The 17,905-nt window shown below is 49.6% G+C and overlaps 2 protein-coding genes across 4 annotated transcripts; one reads left to right on the plus strand and one right to left on the minus strand.

Annotated features, from left to right (window-relative positions):
- Positions 1–856: 856 nt before the first annotated feature.
- kpnb3 (karyopherin (importin) beta 3) lies at positions 857–11,191 on the plus strand. Its single transcript, XM_056431119.1, has 26 exons — positions 857–1,024; positions 3,148–3,228; positions 4,750–4,942; positions 5,066–5,168; positions 5,262–5,358; positions 5,446–5,550; positions 5,686–5,808; positions 5,922–6,042; positions 6,137–6,224; positions 6,325–6,431; positions 6,536–6,660; positions 6,848–6,937; positions 7,010–7,183; positions 7,315–7,533; positions 7,627–7,710; positions 7,798–7,930; positions 8,018–8,139; positions 8,244–8,340; positions 8,433–8,605; positions 8,683–8,794; positions 8,919–8,974; positions 9,062–9,184; positions 9,273–9,492; positions 9,579–9,807; positions 9,894–10,035; positions 10,152–11,191. The coding sequence occupies exons 1-26, from the start codon at positions 944–946 to the stop codon at positions 10,236–10,238; spliced, it is 3,285 nt and encodes a 1,094-aa protein (XP_056287094.1). The 5' UTR covers positions 857–943; the 3' UTR covers positions 10,239–11,191.
- Positions 11,189–17,712, minus strand: atg13 (ATG13 autophagy related 13 homolog (S. cerevisiae)). 3 transcript variants are annotated; one of them, XM_056431120.1, is made up of 18 exons: positions 17,567–17,712; positions 16,817–16,897; positions 16,530–16,610; positions 16,263–16,382; positions 15,994–16,040; positions 15,609–15,749; positions 15,471–15,511; positions 15,082–15,178; positions 14,895–14,993; positions 14,438–14,531; positions 14,169–14,267; positions 13,799–13,876; positions 13,529–13,617; positions 13,267–13,414; positions 13,087–13,164; positions 12,850–12,957; positions 12,328–12,456; positions 11,189–12,247 (listed from the first exon to the last, which is right to left on the minus strand). In XM_056431120.1, exons 2-18 carry the CDS (start codon positions 16,883–16,885, stop codon positions 12,170–12,172), a joined length of 1,596 nt encoding a protein of 531 aa, XP_056287095.1. In that variant the 5' UTR covers positions 16,886–16,897; positions 17,567–17,712; the 3' UTR covers positions 11,189–12,169. The 3 variants fall into 3 exon arrangements, with proteins under 3 accessions (XP_056287095.1, XP_056287098.1, XP_056287097.1); XM_056431123.1 differs by lacking the exon at positions 14,895–14,993; XM_056431122.1 differs by lacking the exon at positions 14,169–14,267.
- Positions 17,713–17,905: the final 193 nt, after the last annotated feature.

Below are 17,905 nucleotides of genomic sequence, written 5' to 3' on the forward strand. Positions count from 1 at the left end.
AGATCCCAGTATTTTAAAGTTAATACGGTACCTTTACCCGTTATCCTTTGTCATATAATCCCCTTTTTACATGTGAAATATCACAACCCTATATTTTTTAACTTCTGTACTTCCACATCCTGTTATATTTGTGAACGTTGTTTTTGTTCGTTGTGGCATATAATATGCATAGAAAGTATAAATAAAAAACATTTGATATATCTAAATACGGTTGTATATTATATATACTTAGTATGTATAACCTCCTGGCAACAACTTCCTAGTTAGTCATTTTAGCTCACCATTATTTGTTCTAATCTATGAAGTCATAAGTAAAAAAAGTGTGGAAGGAGTATTCAGATAACGTTACTTTACTTAAGTACCAATCCCAGTGTGAAAGTACTACAATCCTTAATTCAAACCCAATTTAATGTAAAGTACTCCAGAGAAGTATTAACATCAACTTAAAGCAAAATGGCTTATTCTTCAGAAAGACGAGAAAGGCAAACAGTAGGCCTATATACTTCCCTCTGAAATGTCGTCAAGTAGACCTCTAAAGTAGCATAACATGGAAGTATTCAAGTCAAGTACGACAGCATTGTACTGAAGTACAACACTTAAGTAACGTTAAATGTACTTAGTTACTTTACTTACTTGTAAAATAGCAATAAACTGTTTATATTCTGTTGGCGTTGATGTACTAATCTCCCGCGCTTTGGTAATTTCATTATTAGCTAACAGGATCAACGCGTTCACTTTTCTGTGTCCATTTCGTCCAATCGGAGCAGGTGGCTCGCGTGAGCCAATGGTGTGCGTTTGATACAGTCCTCTCGTCCAATAAGCGTCGAGTATACTTGATACAGCGAGCCAATGGGACGAGGGCAGCATTGTGTGACCTAAGCTAGGTCTGCCGGGCTCATTTCGCCGCTTCTCCTCCCGGCTGGTCTTTTTGGATCTCACTGCAATGGCGGACCAGCAGCAGCAGTTCTACCTCTTGCTGGGCAACTTGATGAGCCCTGACAACAACGTCAGGAAGCAAGCGGAGGTGAGACAGCGAGACGTGGCGGATTTGACGAGTGACAAGTTTGGAGGTTGCGATAAAAACAGCGCGATCGTTAGTTAGCTCACCGCCCCAGCTACCCAGCCTGGCCGCGCGCGCAGCGAGCACGCCCGTCAGGCTCGAGAGCCCACGTGCAACGAGAAGCCGATACCGAGCGTCTCCCCGGCTAAAGCTAACCGCCGCCGCCGCGTTGCGTAGTGTCGGTTTCAACCGCGGTCGCGAGACTGCGTGTTTGTGTCGCACTCGGACGGTTTGCGTCGAAGTGACGCGGCCCGTCGGTGCTGAGCGTCCCAAACGCGCCCAGCTGACGGCGAAGCCAGACGAGTACAGGGAGTAGTAGCACGAAGCTAAGGAGATGCTAGCTTCACCCGCTAGCGAGCTAGTGGTGGGGTGTGTATTTAATAGCAACCGGATTCAAGAGTCAACCACCGACACACGTGTGTCTCGTTAGAAGTGTGATTGTGCCAACACCCCCGTTGGTGGCGTTACATGTATAGCTATTCGGGTGGTGTGGTGGGGGCAGTAGTTCATGTTAGCACTGACTGTGCCATGGCCTGCGATCATGTTATCTGGAACACAACTGTTCACGTCCTCGTGGAGTTCAGTGAGTGAATCATCTGTTTCAGGCGCGTCACCAGTATCAGGCTCGTCTCTGCTCACCCCCTCCCCTTCATTTGAATAGGTGGTCTCTCCTGGATTTGTTTGGGCTGAGTCTCGCTGGCCTATTCACCCCCCCCCCCACCACGATGAGCCCCGTGTCGCGGCAAAGCATTGTTCCAGCACCCGACTTTTGATGAGGTGGTTGAATCTTATCACGCTCATCCCTCGCTTGCAGTCAGCGTTTTTTCTTTTTCAAACCACAGCCTGTCTGCCGCGATACTAATCTATCGGAATTCATCCTTTGATTAAAAAAACTCCCCCTTTCTATCTTGCACACACAATAGGAATTGATCCATCTGTTGAGTGCTTTAAACCCTCATGTGAATAACTAAATACTCCAGCTACTACTCATTTATAGGTGCCTCACATTATGGCCAACCATGAAGGGCAATCTTCAGTTGTAGAGTATCATTGTTGTCCTGAGCTATGGGAATAGCTGGTGGACTAGTTTAACCGCCCAGTATGTAAATTGAAGTTGGCACATTGGCCACTTGTACTTCAATAAAGTGATGGTGGCTGTATAGAGTATCCTCAGGACTGCTAAGTGCCACGAAAAGCTAGACGTGTTAGTTAATGTGAGGCAGACGATGAGCCCAAGAAATCAGTATTACAATGAATCTTGTCGGGCGTGAACAGCGTTTACATTTTCAATGTGTTGAGTCAATACTCTGGTTTCTCCTCGGCCACACTACTGCACATGCGATGCTCCTCCCCGTCTTTGTCTTGTGAATACTTGCCAGCTGTGGGCCAACGTGTCCATCAGCATTGCCACTTGATGCGCATGCATCCTTTTGATATGCTCCTTCCGAGCACACCCGCCCTGTGTCAACATTCACGACTAAACCAAATGCACAGAACAAGCCGTACTTATTGAAACGTCCCCCCTCGATGAGATCCACGTCCCATGATGTCGAACTATAATCGGCACTTTAAGGCTGCTTCTCTTGAATCTAGCTTTGAATCGGAATTTTAAACTTTGATAGCATTAGCAGTTGTAAACATGTCCAAATCTAGAAGATGGTTTTTTTATTAAACAAGAAGTTGGCAGTCAGATGAACACTTAGTAGCTGGTATCGCAAAATGTCTTCCAGTGGCCTGTTTTTAATTGCCATTTGGTTTATTGCTCAAGTGTCATCTTTATTCTTTTACCACTAAGATTTAAGGCCCCCAGGATAAACTGATTACAGTACAACCCTGTGGGCCTGTTTTACCGTCTGCACCATAAGCCCCTAGTCAATGAAACTCAGGCTTTCAAATAACCACACCCATGTTACCTCATCGGTGAAGAGTGCCAAGTTGTGAAGCAGCCAGTTTCAGTTTCTTTTCCAGCAACAATGGGAGCACGGCGCAATCCCGCCGGTCCAGATTAATTTCTCACGTGCTGAAATAGTGCATTTAGTTGTGATGCACATCTCACTCGCACCACTGACCGTTCCTTTTCTTCACAGGAGACCTATGACTCCATCGTGGGTCAGACCAAGATCACGTTCTTGCTGCAGGCCATCAGAGATGCATCTGCTGCAGAGGAGGTTTGTACTCGCAACACTGACCCATGTGACTTTTCGGTTCACGACTTTCAGCCTGATTTGAAGGGACCGCACCTTGTTTGTATCCAGTTCAGCGCATGTTTAGGCGTCTATGAACCGGGGGCTCGTCTTGACACCTGCCGGACAATCAGAAACGCGTGTCATCACTAGGGATGGGTATCGTTTGGGTTTTTTCCGATACCGGTGCTAAACCGGTACTTTTAAAACGATACCGGTGCCTAAACGGTGCCTGAACCGATACTTTATTTTTAAACGCACAATGAGGACATTAAAAACCTCTTTGGCCATATTCCCTGTAGAAGCCGTTATCATGGAGCACTGACACAACGGATATCAGACTGTTAACATACACAAGATATGTTCTCCATTATATGATGTGATATGTATTGTCATGTGCAGACTTTATAGGGTTAATCCTGTCACTGTGTTGATGGGCAAAGAGAACAACCAATCAGAGGGACTGAAGGTGACACGTGACAAATAAAGTTTTGCTTCTGACAGCGAGAGTTACACTGAAACAAAGTGACGCCCCACGGTCTTTATTCCTCCGTCATTATATTCCCGGTAACACCGGGTATACAACCGGGACCGCTGTACATCAACACATCTGCTAGCAGACTGTCACGCTCGTAGCTCGTGTTAGCTACGAGCTAGCGCGAGCTTAAGCATGGTTATAATGGATAATTTATTATTTCTTGGCCTACTTTTATGAATGCAAGACTTGCAATCAACGATACGGTACTAAGCTGCTCGTCATAATCGGTCTCCCCGTGTTCAGGGGGACCGGTGACGGTCTCCCCATCGCGTCCAGCCTGACGCTGGTGTGCTCGACACGGGCTCACGCCGTCACACACGGCGCAGCCTCCGCTGTCAGAGTTCAATATGAGAGGCTCGTAACCTGCTGACAGGGCGGAGTCACCAGAGAAGTTCACAACAATAGTTTTTTTCAATTTCAATCGGCTCAGGCACCGGAAAGAAGCACCGAAATGTGCGTTGCGTTTCGGTCCGGGTAATACCGGTTGTATTGGAACCGGTACCATATTGGCACCGGGTTTCGGTACCCAACCCTAGTCATCACTCGCCTCGTCCTATCGGAAGCAGGAATGTTTTGGGTCGAAAAGCATTTCACGCTGTCATAATGGAAGTCGGTCCACGTCACTGTTGTCAAACCTCTGCTTTGAAAAAGTTGCCACATTCACGGCGTCTCACGAATGCCGTCCGGCCATCCCATGTTGGCTGCACGCTTAGGCTTGTTATGAGTCATGGTTTTGACTCCGCCAAGAGTCCCCATACACGTCTGGTAGCTGAGATTGTAAACTGCCAAAATAAATAAAAGCTGTCAAAGTAAACCGTCTTATCAAACTAGGTTAAAATCATTGCTGGTAAAACCGCTCTGCCGAACCAAGCAAGAAATGTACCGCCGTTTGTTTTTTGAAATCCTGGCGTTTCGTGTTGAGAAGCGCAACGTAGCAATGTCGCAACGCGCATGTTTTGTCCGCTCAGGTCAAACAGATGGCGGCGGTGCTGCTGCGCCGGCTGCTGTCGTCGTCCTTCGAGGAGATCTACCCGGGTCTGACCCTGGAGATGCAGACGGTCATCAAGACCGAGCTGCTGACCAGCATCCAGCAGGAGACGTCGCCCAACATCCGCAAGAAGGTCTGCGACATCGCAGCCGAGCTCACCCGCAACCTCATAGGTACCGATCCGTCTGATGGGTGTTTTTTTACAGCCGGTTAGCTGTGGAAGTTGTTATCCTCTCACTGTGACGAAAATATAGTACTAACAATTTTTTTTCCTTTTTTTTCTGCCTTTCATCCAGATGATGATGGGAATAATCAGTGGCCAGAGGTGCTCAAGTTTCTCTTTGACTCGATCAACTCTGACAGCGTTACCCTGCGAGAATCTGCCCTGCACATATTCTGGTGGGTTCCTGCTCGCTTCGTTCCACAACTTTTTTTTATTTATTTCCGACATGCGTACTGGTGACTCAAAGTTGCGTGTCTCATCCTCTTTAGGAACTTTCCAGGGATCTTCGGCAACCAGCAGCAGCATTATATGGAGGTTATCAAGCGGATGCTTGTCCAGTGCATGCAGGACCAGGAAAACCCCCATGTAAGAGCTCCTTTGAGGGGCTTCACGGCAGTTAATATCCAGATTTGTGGGATGGTACACTCTTTCTTACTTCTAATTCTCCTTCAGATTCGCACCCTGGCGGCTCGCGCTGCGGCATCCTTTGTTCTGTCAAACGAGAGCAACTCGGCTCTGCTGAAGCACTTTTCTGACCTGCTGCCAGGCCTCCTGCAGGTGAGATGCCATGAGATGACGCTGATTCAGAGATCTCGGTCTGTCTTCTGGAGGCTGAGCCCTCCGATTGAGGCAGAATGCCACGGCCGAATGAACGTATTTGCAACGCTCACCATAGATTCTATTTTCAATCAGGCTGTGAACGATTCGTGCTACCAGGCAGACGACTCTGTGCTCAAGTCTTTGGTGGAAATTGCAGACACTGCACCAAAATACCTGAGGCCCAACCTCGAGGCCACCCTGCAGCTCTGTCTGAAGGTGAGTCAGAGAGCACCGTAATGGCAACGCGTAGGAAGCGCTGGTGAACGTTTGCATCGGTCCGATGTGCCGGTCGGCTCCCGTGTGACCAACGTGTCGCTGTGTCTCTTCAGCTGTGTGCCGACACCAACCTGACAAACATGCAGAGGCAGTTGGCGCTGGAAGTCATCGTCACCTTATCTGAGACTGCAGCAGCCATGCTGAGGAAACACACGGCCATTGTGGCTCAGAGCGGTGAGGAGGAGAACGGAACTGACCCCCCATCCCAATAAATTCTGTCCGCCCGAAGGATCTGGATAGTCATAATATGCATGTGCTTCGTCTTCAGTTCCCCAGATGCTGGCCATGATGGTGGACCTCGAGGAGGATGATGAGTGGGCGATGGCCGACGAGCTGGAGGACGATGACTTTGACAGGTAAGGCACCAGAACACCGATATAAGGGCCCTCAAAGACAAACCGCTCAAAGGTTTTAAAATGTGTTCTCTGTTTTATATCTTGCCTCACCCACCACCAGTAATGCCGTGGCTGGGGAGAGCGCTCTGGACCGAATCGCCTGTGGTCTGGGGGGAAAGATCATCCTGCCTATGATCAAACAGCACATCATGCAGATGCTGCAGAACCGTAAGTACAAGCCGGCTAATTGAAGCCGTTGAAACTGTCGCACGAGTGAAGCTTTCAATCTGCTCACTGAGAACGTGAGATCAACCCAGTGCGTTTGTCACCAGCCGACTGGAAGTACCGCCACGCCGGGTTGATGGCGCTGTCGGCCATCGGCGAGGGCTGCCACCAGCAGATGGAGGCCATCCTCCAAGAGATCGTCAGCTTCGTGATCCTCTTCTGCTCCGATCCTGTAAGAAACAACGTGACACTTGATTGTTTCATATAAAGACGCGGCACATGGTAGAGAGCACGTTGCGATGGGTTAACATGTATTCGTGTTAGTTTACTCTTCTTTAGTTACTTGCGTTACAGCGACTTTACACAGCAGTGCCTCTCATATGGTGGTGATGAGTTTGGCTTCCTTTTTCCCTCATCAGCACCCACGGGTGCGCTATGCTGCCTGCAACGCTATCGGACAAATGGCCACAGACTTTGCCCCGACCTTCCAAAAGAAATTCCACGACAAGGTAACGAGTCGTCTGTATCGGGTTCACTTGTGTGGCCTCTGAAGACTGACGCCGCACCCGCCTCCCTTCTAGGTGATCTCGGCCCTGCTTCAGACCATGGAGGACCAGAGTAACCCTCGGGTGCAGGCGCACGCCGCCGCCGCCCTCATCAACTTTACGGAAGACTGTCCCAAATCGCTGCTGATCCCGTATCTAGACAGCTTGGTGCAGCACCTCCACGTCATCATGGTGGCCAAGCTGCAAGAGGTACCAATGCATCCTCGCTTGTGTTTCTCATGTTGCTGAATCGGCAGGATTGCAGCTCCTGCTGCCAAACAGCTGGCTCTGTGTTGGTTTCCCACTTGTTGTCTAAACTGTGTCCCCTCCACTCCTCCCAGTTGATCCAGAAGGGCACCAAACTGGTCCTGGAGCAGGTGGTGACGTCCATCGCCTCGGTAGCGGACACGGCCGAGGAGAAGTTCGTGCCGTACTACGACCTGTTCATGCCGTCGCTCAAACACATCGTCGAGAACGGCGTGCAGAAGGAGCTGCGGCTGCTCCGCGGCAAGACCATCGAGTGCATCAGCCTCATCGGCCTGGCTGTCGGCAAGGAGAAGGTACGCCCGGCCGGGGAAAAGTATCCTCCGGGATCTGTCAACAAAATACGGCCGCCGTCTTCACGTCCGTCCCGTCTGTTCTGTCCCCCCCAGTTCATGCCGGACGCCTCGGCCGTCATGCAGCTGCTCCTCAAAACCCAGACGGACTTCAATGACTTGGAGGACGACGATCCTCAGGTGGGTTGGCTCGAACGCAGCTTGGAGCCGTCGGGGTTTTCTTGATGTCACCGTTGCATCACAGTCTCCCCGTTGGCTGCGGTTTAGATCTCGTACATGATCTCGGCGTGGGCCCGGATGTGCAAGATCCTGGGGAAGGAGTTTCAGCAGTACCTGCCTGTGGTGATGGGCCCGCTGATGAAGACCGCCTCCATCAAGCCTGAGGTGGCCCTGCTCGACAGTAAGTACAGGTTTCTACATTCAGTGCTTCTCCTCCGCAACGCACGAGGAGCGGCCGTGTTTGACTGCGCCCGTCTCCGTCTCGTAGCCCAAGACATGGAGAACATATCGGAGGACGACGGCTGGGAGTTTGTCAACCTGGGAGACCAGCAGAGTTTCGGCATCAAGACGGCGGGCCTGGAGGAGAAGGCCACAGCGTGCCAGATGCTGGTGAGCGGTCCGCTACGGAGAAACTGACACACTTTGAGGATCCATTGTTGAGGTCATTGCTGCCGCTTCGGTCCCGTTAGTGAGACGCTCTGTTGTTTTCCCAGGTGTGCTATGCCAAAGAGCTGAAGGAGGGCTTTGTGGAGTACACGGAGCAGGTGGTGAAGCTGATGGTTCCTCTGCTCAAGTTTTACTTCCATGACGATATCCTTTTCAACTTCTTACCTTTTTGTAAAGCTATAAATGGTTGTGCGAGGCGTTTGAGGCTGGCTGGCGTTTCCTTAACTGCGTCTCACGCGTGCGGGTGGCAGCAGCCGAGTCCATGCCACTGCTGCTGGAGTGCGCGCGGGTTCGAGGACCGGAGTACCTCACCCAGATGTGGCACTTCATGTGCGAGGCCCTCATCAAGGCCATCGGCACCGAGCCAGACTCGGACGTCCTGTCGGAGATCATGCACTCCTTTGCCAAGGTAACTGAGCGATTTTCATTTGGATACATTTCGAGAACCGCGGCCGTGTTTTTGACTCCTTTGTTTCCTTTCTGAAGTGCATCGAGCTGATGGGAGACGGCTGTCTGAACAACGAGCATTTCGAGGAGCTGGGCGGCATCTTGAAAGGAAAACTGGAGGAGCATTTTAAGAACCAGGAGCTCAGACAGAGTGAGACTTCATTCCAGCCATATTTCATACGTTTTACATTTGGAAACCAAACAGTTTATCTCAGTCAAATCAAGGAAAGCGCGTGTTTCTGTATCGTACTCACCGAACACTTTGCTCTTCACAGCCAAGAGACAGGATGAAGACTACGACGAGCAGGTGGAGGAATCGTTACAAGACGAGGTAAACGTCTTCACATGCAAAGTCAGACGTGATCTTGTGAAAAGAATAGTGTGAGCCCTCATGTTTCCTCCCATCTTCCTTCTGCAGGATGAGAATGACGTGTACATCCTGACCAAAGTGTCTGACATCCTGCACTCGGTGTTCAGCAGTTACAACGAAAAGGTGCTGCCTTGGTTCGAACAGCTCCTGCAGCTCATCGTCCAGCTCATCGTGAGTACTTCCTGTATATGTCTGCAGTCATATTATATCAGTACATATGTATCAGAGTCCACCGGGAGCTAACTGTGCTTGTGTTTAGTGTCCCACCAGGCCGTGGGCGGACAGACAGTGGGGTCTGTGCATCTTTGACGACGTGGTGGAGCACTGCAGCCCCGCCTCCTTCAAGTACGCCGAGTACTTCCTGCGGCCGATGCTGCAGTCGCTGTGCGACACGAGCCCCGAGGTCCGGCAGGCGGCCGCCTACGGCGTCGGCGTCATGGCGCAGTACGGAGGAGAGACCTACCGGCCGTTCTGCACGGGTACGGCGCCGCTCCGCTCTCGCGCTGCCGGTCGGCGGTGCGGCGGGTTTCAGTTGACAGGGTGTGTTTTTGTTTCCTCGACGCAGAGGCCATCCCCCTGATGGTGAGGGTCATCCAGGCGGCGGACTCGCGCGTCAAAGAGAACGTCAACGCCACAGAGAACTGCATCTCCGCGGTCGGAAAGGTCATGAGGTTTCGACCCGAGTGCGTCAACGTCAACGAGATCCTTCCCCATTGGCTCAGCTGGCTGCCGCTCAACGAGGACAAAGAGGAGGCCGTCCACACGTTTGACTTCCTGTGTGACCTCATCGAAAGGTGGGGCTGCTCTCCATTTTGTATTTTAACATTTATTTAGTGCAAGCGCTTTGGTTTTAATGGTTCCTTCCGTCTTCTCTCCACAGCAACAACCCCATTGTCCTCGGACTAGACAACGCCAACCTGCCTAAAATCTTCCTCATCATCGCGGACGGCGTTGCAAACGAATCGGTCAAGAGTGAAGACGCGTGCAGCAAGCGGCTGGCAAATGTCGTCCGTCAAGTACAGGTGAGCCCATTCTTCCGGACTTCGTGGCGCATACGGCCCCAAAAAGAAATGTGTACATTTTCGCGGGCATGAAGTGAACGCATCGGCTTCGGGTGACTGACCCCGTCGTCTTGCAGGTGTCGGGAGGTCTGTGGACGCAGTGCGTGTCGACGCTGAACGAGACGCAGACGACGGCCATCAAGGAGCTCCTGAACGCCGCCTGAGCCCATGAAGAAACGTCTCCTCCATACACTCCCTCTCCTTCCTCCTGCTCCGATCTGTAGTGTGTATGGACACCGGCTTCAACCCCACCCCACCACCACCCTGACCCCACTATTATATAACCTCGCCTACATTCAGCCGTCTAGGGGGATGTAGGGGGGGAGGGTAGCAGGCTGGATATTTATGACAATGGAGGACATTGGCCATCCACCTCCAAAGACTTCCACCCCGTATCCAAGGAAGTGGCAACCGGAGTTACGTGTGAGCCGTGCCCGTCTCGTCTTCTCTGGACATTTTAGTTTCCAACCATCCCCGATGTTTGACTCGGCGTACCCAAAGGGACTCATTCTCCACGCCGCCCAACACACTCATTGGACAGTCGGGCTCAGAGGGGGCCACAGTGGGGGGGGGGACAGGACATTCTAATGGACTGAGCAATTGAATGAGGTGGAAATGCACACTGGGCGCTCACTGCCTGTCTCCTGTGAAATCTGTTTTGATTTTTATTATTTTGTTTCTCGTTCCGTGTTCCCCGGCGTTACCTCGGGGGGGAAACGGCCCGTCTGCCACAGCTCTAGAGGGTGCGTTTCAATAACTAAAAAAAGAACGGCATGTTAAGTGGCTAACTTAGAAAACAGTTAGGAAATTTACATCATTGTCGTCGTGGGGGGAAGTTGATTTAAGCAGCTTTCTTCCATAGCCTTCCAGATAGCTGTCCCACGGGAAATGAGTCTGACGTGTTTGTGTAACGGTTGCCGGCCCCTTAAGTAGCAGAGAGAGAGGAAGGGGCCCTCGTGGGTCGGGGCCACATGGCGGGGTGAACCCTGACTTGTAGAGGATTTGTAAAATGCGTGTTACCATACTCTTGACGTTATGGTTTTGACCCGTTGCAGCCCTGCAGGTTTGGGATGAAATTCCATAAACTACCAACAATAAAATTCCATTTGAGAAGTTCTTTCATTTGATTTTATTAAAGTTGTAAATTACACATTTTCTTGCCTAGAGTTTGATCAGAAGACATTGGGTTTTTATGTAGACTATTTTGATAATCTCTTCTCTGCAGTTTGTGGCAATGTGCATGCACATCATTTGACAAACAGTCGTTTCAACAGAGCAGCCATGCTTTATGAGGACAACAGCAAAGAAAAATTAAAGCTTTGAACAAAACACCAAGTCATGGATGGTGACGCCGGCCTCTTGTGTAGAGAGAACAGTCTTTACAAAAACCCTACATAATATACATATAGCTGGAACCAACGTGATTAGTTAACCTTTAACTAACTTTAAATACCATTGGGGCCGTTTGCTGATCCCAGACCAGCTAGGGCAACTGAACCACGGCCTTCCAAATCGACTGTCAGTTGTGATCATTGCAAAGCAGGTGGTCTCTTAATTGCAACACGTGCAATGTACCTGCCAAGACCAACTGTTCAAGATTTCAGTTATGAGGACTAAGTCTTCCACGCAAGAAGAACTGGTTTGATTCCCACCGTGTGATCAGAAAGGGCGTGACGTGGGGGGGGTCCTTCCGATGCTAATAGTGTTTCGAGGAGGGCGGCTCAATAAGTGATCTAGTTGAACAGAAACTGATGAGTGCCGGTCGTCTGTCCTCGAGTTGCACAGCTGTCGATCGGTTTTAATCCTGATTAAACGCGGTCGGTGTGAGCAGATCTGTGCCACGTAGAAAATAAAGATGTCTTTTTACCAGACCAGAGGGGGGGTGTCCGAGGAGATAATATAATATTTACATGGTTCTGTACAAAGCGAGGGGGAGCGTGGGAGAGGGAAGATGTCAGAGACGAGGCGCTTCACATTGAAATGATTTAGTCCGAGCGATTCTCACGGGACAAAACGACGACGGAGCCTCCGGTCTGCTTCTCCCGTTGCCGCTGTGCATTTAGTCCGTTCTCGCGCGCCGTCCTCCGCTCCTCTTCTACTGGAGCATGTCCACGAAGGCGTCAAACTCGTCGATGTTTTTCTCGTAAACCGCCAGTTTCTCTGGCAGCGAGTCCTGCGGAACAAGAGCACAGGAAATCGTTCGGCTCGCTTCGACCTTTTTTTAGAAACAACGGTTAAAAACAGACGTGTTACCAGGTCGTCGGCCATCGACTGAGCGCTGACGTGGAGCGAGAGGCTGGCCAGCTGAGGGGGGTTCTGGAACTCCCTGTAGAAAGTGCCCAGGTCCATCGGCACCAAGTCGTCATTAGAGAAGGCCGGACGCTACACACAGAAAGATGGAGGCGTCCTTTGAAATGTATACACTTTCTGATTCATACATCTCTATAGTCCAGTTGGGAGGTGGATTTGTCAGACAGATTGACAACCATGCTGCTTCCAGACTTTATGCTAAGCTAACCGGCTGCCGTCTGTGGCATCAATCATCTCATCTAACTTTTGGCGAGTGAGCCGTAATTAATTTGAATCTCAAATTTCAAGTCGAGATTAAAAGAGAAAATGTACGAGTTTGGTTGGAGACTTTTCCGTCGCACCAAGAATCGGGTCAATTTTAAGACTAAACGGTTCCGAGCAGCAGTTCAGACCGACGCATATGTGTGATCAGCATATTGTGGTTATATATTCATTTATCCACAGCTGGGAGCAATAACTACGTACAAAGTCAACCATGACAAAGTCATCCTGCTGCGCCGATCCCTCAGAGCCCTGAGAATGGAGGCTGCCCTGCAGGGGGGAGTGGCAGGGAGGGGAGTCCGGAGGCTGCACCTGAACACACACACAGATAATATACCGACTAGAGACCTTGTATCAACCTTTTATCAGAAAATCAACACATACTTTTAAAGACAACCCAAAAGATCCTGCTGTGTGAGGGGAAACAAACAGAATGTTTACCATGGGATCATTCTCCTCGAAGTCCAGGCCTCGAGGAGCGAAGGCGGCAAACGGCAGGTCCAGACCGGCCGCTGTTACCTGGGAACACACAAGGGGTTAAATCCAGTGACCTCCCTCAGCGGGATGCGTCGTGTCCCTGGACCCATCAAGTCAGAGTCAACAGTTCCACTGGCTTCTAACCGGCGTGTTGGGTTTATTGACAAAGGCTCCGATCTTCCTGGTGAACGCGTTGAGAGCCGCCACCGGGTCACAGGGCGACGCGCTCCTCCCACCTCCATCCCGCCGCCGCCTCCTCTCTCCGCTGTGCGTCGGGCCGTCATCCTCACCGCTGGGAAGACAGACGAGTCGTTGCTTGGATATTAATCAACAATCAAAATAGACTTGGCGGGGTGCGGCACCGTGCCAGTTCAGGTTCACCACGACGCCGTCAAAGGGGCTTTACCTGCTGCCGGCGGTCTCCGCCGTCAGATGAGCGTCGGCCTGGGCGGGAACCGACGCCACCCCTCCATGATCCTTCCCAGCATGCAACACCTGAGGATGAGGAACAGAGCAGAGGCATATCAGGCAGAGTAGAAAACTGTGATGTCAAGCTCCACATAAAGGGAGATTTTACTCATGGCGTATCACAGATAAAAGTGTGTGTGTGTGTGTGTGTGTGTGTGTGGGGTGGGGATCTAGAGGTGAATTGATTGGTGCCAAACTGGTGCATCACCTGCTTTGCAGCAGGGTGACAGAACTCAGCAGCTCCTGTGAAAGCTGGAGGATGATATGATAACCTGGAAGCATGCAGCTGGAGAGAAAAGAGGCGGAAAGAAAGAAGAGGTGATATTAAACACACCGGCGTCAGAGTTGTGCTCTTGAGATGAATGAGCGTTTACTACGTGGTAAACAGATGATAAAACAGGGATACAAAGTGCATCAAACATCACACAAAGTCAAAAGGCATGATGGTAAAAGGGAGGCAACTCTGACCAAACACACACACACACCAAAACAAATGAGGGATCAGAGGAATCAGCCTCAGTGCAGTTTCGAGGCGTTCTCACACACACACTCACGCTCAGTGGGCAGTATAAACTCACAGTGTGAGTGACAAGTCCAGGAGCCAGTGGAAGTGGCAGACTGTCCAGAGGGAGGGGCTTAGACAGTTTAGAGGGCGAAGGACTCACTGTACACACACACTGAGAGCGTGCACACACACACACACACACACGGATAAACATACAATAAAAAGACAACAGGACAAAGAACAGACAGAGAGAAAAGGGAAAGTGAAATAAAGAACAGGTATGAAAATGGAGCGGACAAAGCCAGAGCCAGCAAAGAGGAGCGAGTGACCAAGTCCTCTTGCCTGTGAGGGAGGGGAGGTGGAGAAGGAGGTGGTGCAGACCTCCTGCGAATCATGAACCCCTGCATATTGTCCTGCGTAATCTTCACCCGGAGCTCTAAACACACACACACACACACACACACATGATAAATTAAAGTCGTTGACATCCAACGCACTGATGAAAAGAAGCAACGTCATACACCGACGGAGAATTGAGCAGACTTTGAAAACGCAGCAGACGTCTCCGGCAACCCGAACCGCTCCTTCATGCGGCGGATGCAGCCGAGTCAAATGTGTTCAGGAGTCTCGCGGACACGAGTCACCTTCAAAAGGATGAATTTCATCACCTAAAAAGCTCTCGACCGTTCGCGGCCGGACCGAGACTCGACCGCAGCGGCTGCGTCGGGCTTCGAGTGGAGTCGTGTCGTCAGGATGGTCCATGTGGTAATGAACCGTGTCCACGGCCTCCTGTAGCTACCTGTAGTTGCAGGGATGGCCCACGTTGGCCGGCCGCGGGCCGCCGTCCACAAAGTGATCCACGATGATCCCCATGATCGGAGCCGACCGCTCAAACTGTCTGCGGGAACGGTGGGCTGGTTATCGGCTCCGTCTGAAGCGAGTAATAACAACACTAATAATCGTCTGTGAAGCCTGCGTGTCGTTACCTGTTGGACATGAACGCCAGGTTGGTGCGGTAAGCGCATGTGAGCGTCACCGTGCCGACCGGGGTGCCGACGCCGCCGACGCGGACCATCTGAAAACCTGAGAGACGAACCGCCCACACGTCAGATAACGAAGCGCGCATGTGCAAATCTAAATGACTTACGACACGTGTTCAGAGTAACTTTTCGTGTATTTATCCTAAACATGCAGTAATGATGCATTTTGGCTGGAATAAGGAAACGACTCATTATTTAGCAGTTAATTATGTTTTATTCCCCTTGTACCGTAGACTGTAAAGCTCCACCACTGTGTAAACTTCCTGTTGTAATGTAGACAATAAAACACTTGCGCCCGAGTCTTGTTTTCAATGATTTACGACATGTATAGTTACCTTCTCCCAATCCGTTGAGCTGGACTTCCCCGAAGTAAATCCTAGACTCGAGAGAGGAGGAAACAAACGAGGGACACGTCTCACACATTCAGTACGTGTTGCTTGGACATCTAAAACAGCCGTTTGGAGTCCACCCACCTGTATAATATGACGTAGTCGTGGCCCTGCTTTCTGGATAGTTTATAGGCGGGTGTTACTCTGGTGATGGCCAGCAGAGACTTCAGAAGGACGGACAGACGGTTGTAGACTGTATACGACACCTTGATGTCTTTATCGCACCTACGGCAGAGTCACACACACATCGAGTCTTTACAACGCGTGGCGGCATTTCACAGAAACGTCAACCTAGAGTGGGCCGACATTGAAATGACTCGACAAATCCAACACAAATATGTTTAACAGTTCATCACCCAAATCCAGAATAACTTAACTTTCCTTTCATGGCTTTCTAAAGTGTTGTGTGTGTGTGTGTGTGTGTGTGTGTGTGTGTCTTTGGTCACTAGAACAATTAAAACCGACTCACTTTTCATTCATTTCCAGGCACCAAGTCTCCAACTCCATTGAGTCTCCCTGAATGAGACAGAGAGAATAATATAATATTGTTATAATATTAGTGAAGGAGTGTACTGTATAAAGCTAATGACATGTGTGATAGTTATGTTATGGCTCACACAGCAGGATAGGAACACAGTATTTTGTTGTCAACAGAGATCTCCCTAATCTCTCATAAACCGGATACCTGGAGTTATTATGTAATATTTAAATCAGCCCTGTTGAGGCAGGTTTTTTTACCTCCGACGTCTTGAGGGAGATCTCGACACACATGGAGCGCCCGATGCCTGGGAGTTGGCCAGCCAGTGCCTTCTTGGCTTCATGAGTCACTTCTGGGATGTCTTTGATGGCCAAATTAAACTAGAAGAAATAACAACAACAACCAAAACTATTTCATTAATTTTTAGAATACCAACCGTGGAAGCCAGCTGCACAGATGTGAAGATCTACAGTGAAATCTAATTAACACCATCAATGACAAAAGGTTAAGAGGAAGACTCATTTCACCCAATCAGAGCCAGTCGGCGATGAGGACGAGCGAGTGCCGATCTTCTCTCCAAGACGAGCTTGGACAATCACCTGGACAGTCTACACACAGGACATTAGAAACCGTTATTGGTCAATCGTAAAGGAGTATCCAGAGTAACCTCAAGATATCAGTAACCAGGATCTCAAACCGCCTGCATTGGTAAACACCATAAACCACGAGAACACGACCCAGACCTCAACATGTCTCTCCAGAAGCTACATTTACATCTTCTGCTGGAAACGGGAGCGCCATTCTGGATGTTTACCTTCAAGGCAAAGAACTTAATGAACTTGTCCAAGTCCTTTTTATCCTGGGGACTCAGGCCACTGTCCATGTTGTCAAGACCCTGCAATCGAACAAGACAACCCATTAGACGTTAACATACCGGCATTATAAAAGTAAAGTTGAATACTCATGGTTCCAGGTCAGGTCAGCGATGTGTAAAATAGCGCCATTAGTTATACCACTGCATTCAACATTGTGATGAATAATAATATACATAATAATCTCTGAGAAAAGTTGAATACATGTAAACTATTATGTAAGATAGGGGAATAATCGCTCCATCAGTTCATGCGTTCAAAACGTAATAACAAAGACACGTTTATAACCAAAACAAAGACATTATGACCACACAAACTCACTTGGCCACCAATTAATTGAACAACTACGAACTGGCAGCGAGATGCAGCACAAGTTGAGTGACGCGGTTCGTGTTTACCCTCCTCTCCTCCAATCGGAGGACATCTGTTACGTTCACCAGCGAGGCCTCCAGTTCACGTTTATCATATTTGGAGCTGATATAAAAAAACGCAATTCTGACAACCACCGTACACTTGGCACTGTGTATAAAGTGCAACAGTCTCGAGTGTGTTATCGATAATTACTGATCGGTGACGTTTCACAATGAGGAGCACGAGCCTCGGACAGGTGACTTGCGTTAGCTTGTGGCTAATGCTAGACAGCTAGCTAAATACCACGCACTTTAACTTCACCGGAAAACAGCAACACTTACATTAAGCTTTCTCCTGAGGAATGTGGCGTCAACAAAACACACGTTAATTTATTAAAGATGGCACGCGCCGCTGTGTTCCGCGGATATAAACACGCCCAATTCAGATGAACACAACGTCAACAGCGGCTGAGCTACTTCTCTGTTTATCTTTTCCATGTCGACGTGTTTGGGTAGCAGCACTTTCGCCACGGCACTTTCGTTGATATTTTTAAAGTCTGTAAAAATTAGCAACATATAAACAGAAAACACCTCATGCGTTTCATGAGAAAATTAACAAGATTAATAAAATGTGTTTTTCTCTTTAAAAAGATAATCCGCAAAAAAAAGAAAATCGCCAGT

This window comes from Pseudoliparis swirei, chromosome 14, assembly GCF_029220125.1.
Source record: "Pseudoliparis swirei isolate HS2019 ecotype Mariana Trench chromosome 14, NWPU_hadal_v1, whole genome shotgun sequence".
Classification (NCBI taxonomy): domain Eukaryota; kingdom Metazoa; phylum Chordata; class Actinopteri; order Perciformes; family Liparidae; genus Pseudoliparis; species Pseudoliparis swirei.

Bases quoted from the DNA above. Each gene is read 5' to 3' on its own strand.
- atg13 (XM_056431120.1), bottom strand. From the start codon at position 16,885: ATGGACAGTGGCCTGAGTCCCCAGGATAAAAAGGACTTGGACAAGTTC. The intron at 16,611-16,816 runs GTAAACATCCAG...TCCTGTGTGTAG, and splicing joins TTAAGTTCTTTGCCTTGAAG to ACTGTCCAGGTGATTGTCCA. The intron at 12,958-13,086 runs GTAAACATTCTG...GTGTGTGTTCAG, and splicing joins TCGAGGAGAATGATCCCATG to GTGCAGCCTCCGGACTCCCC.
- kpnb3 (XM_056431119.1), top strand. From the start codon at position 944: ATGGCGGACCAGCAGCAGCAGTTCTACCTCTTGCTGGGCAACTTGATG. The intron at 1,025-3,147 runs GTGAGACAGCGA...TTTTCTTCACAG, and splicing joins ACGTCAGGAAGCAAGCGGAG to GAGACCTATGACTCCATCGT. The intron at 6,432-6,535 runs GTAAGTACAAGC...GTTTGTCACCAG, and splicing joins CATGCAGATGCTGCAGAACC to CCGACTGGAAGTACCGCCAC.